Source organism: Calidris pugnax, unplaced genomic scaffold, assembly GCF_001431845.1.
Source record: "Calidris pugnax isolate Ruff unplaced genomic scaffold, ASM143184v1 scaffold952, whole genome shotgun sequence".
In the NCBI taxonomy this organism is placed as follows: domain Eukaryota; kingdom Metazoa; phylum Chordata; class Aves; order Charadriiformes; family Scolopacidae; genus Calidris; species Calidris pugnax.
The window spans coordinates 464,051-469,415 of NW_015092814.1; the positions used below are offsets into that span (position 1 = coordinate 464,051).

At 60.5% G+C, this 5,365-nt stretch overlaps 1 protein-coding gene across 1 annotated transcript in view; it reads right to left on the reverse strand.

The window, feature by feature from the left end:
* ANGPTL4 (angiopoietin like 4) overlaps window positions 1-5,359 on the reverse strand; it is a 9,604-nt gene extending 4,245 nt beyond the window's left edge. The window contains exons 1-3 of the mRNA XM_014962703.1: window positions 4,967-5,359; window positions 4,335-4,445; window positions 3,708-3,840 (exon numbers count right to left, since the gene is read on the reverse strand). Of these exons, the coding sequence (XP_014818189.1) occupies window positions 3,708-3,840; window positions 4,335-4,445; window positions 4,967-5,263 (541 nt within the window). The 5' untranslated portion in view covers window positions 5,264-5,359. The remainder of the gene's footprint in view (window positions 1-3,707; window positions 3,841-4,334; window positions 4,446-4,966) is intronic.
* Window positions 5,360-5,365: the final 6 nt, after the last annotated feature.

The following is a 5,365-nucleotide window of genomic DNA, read 5'->3' on the forward strand; positions in this document are numbered from 1 at the left end:
AGGATGGATGAGGATGCAGGATGGTTGAGGTGGGAAGATGGATGAGGAGACAGGATGGTTGAGGAGGGAGGATGGATGAGGTGGGAAGATGGTTGAGGAGGGAGGATGGTTGAGGTGGGAGGGTGGGTGGGGGGGGGGGGGGGGGGGACGGACCTGTTACAAAACCCGAGTCAGAAGGCCACAGGAAGATGTGCAGGGACACCAGCCCCAGGCCATCGGTGCAGTCAAGGGACTCTTTGTCAGACGGGACAGGTGCCCCCACCACCCCCAGACAAAGGGGGCCTGTTCTCCCCACGCAAGGGTGGGATGGATTTTGGTGGCTCACAGCTGCTGCCAGTGTGATCCCAAGACAGACGGGTGAAGAAACTTAAAGACAAGCCCCAGGCTGTGCCGGGGTGGTGGCCACCCTCCCGGCCCCACTCTGGAGTCCCCTTTGCCCCCAGGGTCAGGGCAGGCACCGTGATCTGGCCCAGCAGCAGGAGAGAGGCATCCCCCACAGCCCAGGGCGTCACAAGGGGCAGGACTGGGGAAAATGGGGCCTTTTTGCTGCTAAGGGCAAGAGCAGCCCCCGTGGGGCATCGCCCCATCCTGGTCAGGCGGCTGGGGAGCCCCGATGCTGCCTCAGGGTAAAGAGTGAAGCCACAGCTGCAGGAAAGGTCAGCACAGGAGGACCCGGGGGACAGCAATGTGACACCTGCCACCGCCTTTCCGCCGTTCTTCCCCCCTCCCCAGGGTCCCTGGTGATCTTTCCCTTCCTTGGCACGGGCAGTCCCTCTCCCACCACCTACCCCGGGACATCCCCCAGCCAGCACGGCTGAACCCGCACAGCCACCGGCGTCCCTTGGTGGTGCCACCAGTGGTGCCACCATGGGACAAGCCTTCCTCCAAGCCCATGCACACATGGATCAAGGGCAAGTGTTTTGCACTAAGGATCAAAACCACAGAAAGCCAGCAGGCAGGGCGAGGAGGCCAAGGGCATCCCTGGCAACCCTGCCCTCCAGGGTGATGCAGCCAGGGAAGCCACACAAGGCTCAAGAGAAGGAAAACCCAGGACCTGAGCCCACAGCGGCTGCGACCCCAGCTCAGCAGCGGGGAGGTGCTGGTGGCTGCTGGGCTCCCACAGCTCCTCGCCTCCTCTCCTACCATGTCTCCCAGCATCAACCAGATGGTGCCTGGCTGGATGCATGATGGCCCCCGTGTGCAGAGGTCAACCCTGTCTGGGTTTTTTTCCTGGGCCCTGGCCACACTCACTCAGATCTCTTCTGTTCTCCCGGTGCAACAGCGTCTTTCAAGCAGCCGAATGACATGCAGCTGCTTGAACACCCTCAGCTCAATCTTTTTATTTGAGGAACACCCTCTTTAGTTCCAGTTCATGTTGCACATCCGTTTGCACCAGCAGAACAACAAGACCTCCTGGCTGCTCTGGGTGTTTCTCTTTCCCTCCCCCTTTATTTAGCCAAACAACACAGCAGAATCAACAAGGCTGGCTGGAGCTGCCCCAGGCATGGCACTGTATTTACCCAACAGGATCTCCAGGCAGGGAGGTCACCAACCTGGGATAAACACCCTTTCTTGCAGATGGCAGGGCATGCCTGGAACTGTTTGCATCCCCTCCCCCGCCCCCAACCCAACCCAATTATTTTGGAGTCCCAGCACAGCAGGGAGAGTGAGCAGGGCTCTACCTTTCCCCTACTGGGCCAGCTGCCAGCGAGCACAGGCTCTGCCTAAAGACGTGATCCTCTTTCTGCAAGCAATTAAACCTTTCACTCTCCAGGCTGCTTCGAGCCTTCAACTTTCACATGCTTGGCCCCGTGCCATCCCCAGCCTGGAAAAACTTGTGTTCACTGGATACAAATAAAAGGGGTCTTTCTGAAAGGGCTGCTGGTGGAGTTCATTGCTGTTCCTGGGGGCTGCACCACGGCTCTGCCCGACAATGGGCAGGAGCCGCCGGCACAAGCCTTCCCCGCGCTCGCCTGCTCTGGAGCAGCCACAAGCCTCCCCAGGCAGAGGGCACGGGGCTGGCCCCCCAGATACTGTGTGCTTTAAGGTTTGCCAGAAGACTAACTCGACTTGCTAATGAGAGGAAGCCAATTTGTTTTCTGTCAGAGATACCAACATCAAGGATTAGGGAAGAGAAAGGGGAGCTCATGGCTCAGCTGTGTGGGAGGGAGTCGGGATGCCCAGGGCGCTGGGGATGCCCAGGGTCTCCCCAGCTCAAGAAGATGCTGAGCCCTTGCACCATCCCCAGGGGCTGTGGGCCCTCGCTGCCTCCCACCGCGCTTCACAAGGCGCATGCTGCTGCACCCAGCACCCACCAGGCAGCACAGAGCAGACAGCACAGCCTGTGTCTGCCGCCAGCATTAGCAAAGACCTGAACCCGTCTCCCTGCACCCCGCTTTCAGCACAACCTGAGAGGGGAGCAGAGGGGTTGGACCAGATGACCTTTAAAGGTCCTTTCCCATCCAAATGATTCTAGGGTTCTATTAAACACTACTGCAGGCATGTCACAAAGCACAGCTGAGAAAAAATAAGGGGGAAAGAGGTTTAGAGACAGTTTTATGGCTTGCTAGTGCTGCTCTCACCTTGCTAGGGGGACACCTCACATAGCCCCGCTGTGGGCTGGTCAGCCCCACCAAGCCAAGCACCAGGAAGAGTTTGAAGCCCCACATCCCCATCTCTCTCCTTATCCACATCAATTCTGCAGCTCTTTGTTCTGCGCACCCAGCTTTCAAGCACACCGCTGGCAGCTCCAGGCTCCACATACAAATTACCATGTGTTTTCCCAATAGCTATCCCTGCGTTAAACCCTGGGCAGGATTTCCCCGTGCATCCTCACCCTGCCTGCTTGCTGTTTGGCTCACACTGGACATCCCCAGACAGCTGCGCAGACACAGCCAGCACGGTGATTTAGCTGACATAACACCAGAGCAGCTGCTCCCCGGCAGGGAACCCTGCGGGGACACCACTTCCCATCCAGGAGGGAGGCCGACAGACACAGCGCAGCTGGGGACGCCGGCTCCACTGCCCTTTGCTCTGTGGGTGCTCCTCCTGCCCCCTTGTCAGCAGAGGGATGTTCCAGGCAGAGCCAGGAGCTCCAGATGCAGCATCCACTGACTTGCTCGTTTCCCAGGGCAGGGGGTGTCCAGTGCCTCCACTGCCCTGGTGTTTGCTGCAGCTCAGCACCTTCTGTTAAGAAGAGCTGAGACATTTGTCTTTCATGTATGATCCCTAAACATCAGCCAAGGGAGACAGATGAACAAGGATCTAGCTCTCCTCTCATGGGCCAGGGCTCCCTCACCTCCAACATCAGGCAAGCCAAGCAGCAAACCCTGCCCAGTGAAGTGAGAGCAGGTGAACATGAGTTATGTCCAAGGAGCAAAGATCCTCCTTTCCTGTCTGCATTCACCCTCCAACCTACCAATCCTCTTTGACAAATACCTGCTAGCGGCATTTCTCCGCTCCCCACTGCATTCTTAATATCAGGCAGAAAAATTTCTCTTAAATCCTTGAATTCCTGCTGAACTAATGCTGATCCAGAAGGCTAGGGTCCTGCCTGCGTTCCAGATCCCCCTGGTCTGGCCAAACTCCCAAGCTCCAGTTTTGTGAGCAAATCTCACATCGTGACTCAGGACAACTGAACCTTTTGTTTGCAGCCGGTTGCAAGCACTGCGGGTTTGCTCTGGCAGAGGAGCAGGGCAGATACTCACTCTGCGTTGGCACAGGCTCCCCACTGGCATTCTGGCTCTGGTTGGTGAGGCTGAGGTTCTTCTTCAGATTTATCTTCCACTTCGGAGACTGCGTTTTGTTGTCCTTCAGGTGTAAGGGGATCAGCAGATTGACCTAAAAACAAAGCACGAATCAGAAATGGTTTTAGTTCAGCTTCATTTGGACACTGGTGCTCAGAGGAGCTGATCAGCCCAGGCACCATCGCTACCCTGTGACCAGAACTGGGGCTGAACTTGCCCAAAAGCTCAAGGAACAGGAGATTCCTGAGGCTGGCAAAGCCAGAAATGATTGTGGTTTTTCACACCTGTGCTAACAAGTTTATCCTACAGATAAACTCAAAGGAAGAGCACAGAGAGGCTCTGTTGCCACACTCCAATTCCTCCTAATGCTCTGTGCAAATACTCGGGAAGCTCACAGCTCACTCCCCTCACCCCCACGGCACGAGGACCAGGGTCACCACCTTCCTGGGGTCCCCAAAGCTGAGGAGCAGCAGCACCGCTGGGTCTCCTGTCCCCACAGCGCTGTGCCAGCTGTGCTGCCAGGGCATCACGCCAGGGTCCCCACAGCGTGCTGCAGCCCCCCCACCACAGAGCGGGGCGGGCGCTCACCTTGCTCTGCAGGCTTTTAATCTGCAGATTCTGCTTGTCCAACTTGTACTGCTGCTGCTTGATCTTCTGCAGGAGCTCCTCAATCCGTGAGTTCTGCGCATCCATCAAGGACTGTGGGGGGAAGAGCCAGGTGAACCCCACAGCTCTGGGCAGACCGAGCTGCGCTGCACGTATTGCCCGGAGCCAGGCGGGCCAGCCCCCCCTTCAGCAGATCCCCACGGGTGCTCCCGCTGCCCCGGGACCGTCAGGTCTCCCCACCGCTCTCCCGAGGCTGATCCCCATCCTCTGTCCCCCTGCCCGGGACGGCCGGGTCCCCGCAGCGACCCTGCTCCAGCTGCTCCCGTCGCCCCGGGAGGACCGGGTCCCGCATCGCTCTTCCCGCAGCCACTCCCGGCAAGGCAGGGAGCCCTTCCCGCTTCCCCCCGGGCCGGTGCCGGTACGCCGGGTGGGTCCGGTACCCCCTTCCGCCCCCCAACCCCTCGGGTGGCGCTGCCGGTGCCCGGGTCTCCCCCGCCTCTCCGGGGGGGGTCGGGTCCCCCAGAGCGGCTCCCCTCGGTGGGTCAGGCGCCCCCCGGGTCGGCTCCCCCCGCTCGCTGCCGGTACCGGCCCCCGGCCCGGGGGGCGCCGCTCACCTGCAGCGCTCCCAGGTCCTTGGCGCTCTGGTTCCCGGGCGGCCGTGCCTGCAGCGCCTGCCGGACGCGGCCCTCCAGCTGCTCCAGCCGCCCCTGGATCTCGGCTTTGTCGGCCGCCACCTCCTCCAGGCGCTGCCGCAGGGTCTCGGAGAGGTTGAGGAGCTGCCGCCCGCGGCCCTCCAGCTCCCGCACGCTGGCCCGCAGCCGCTCGCCCCGCTCCTGCGCCTCCCGCGCCTGCCGCAGCAGCCGCCCCATGGAGCTGTTGTGGGCGCTCAGGCGGCTCCCCAGCTCCCGCATCTGCCCCTTGGTGCGGTCCACATGCTCCTTCAGGCCGTGCCCGAGCTGCAGCAGCCCGTGGGCGATCACGTTCACCTCGTCCCAGGAGGCGAACTGCGCCCG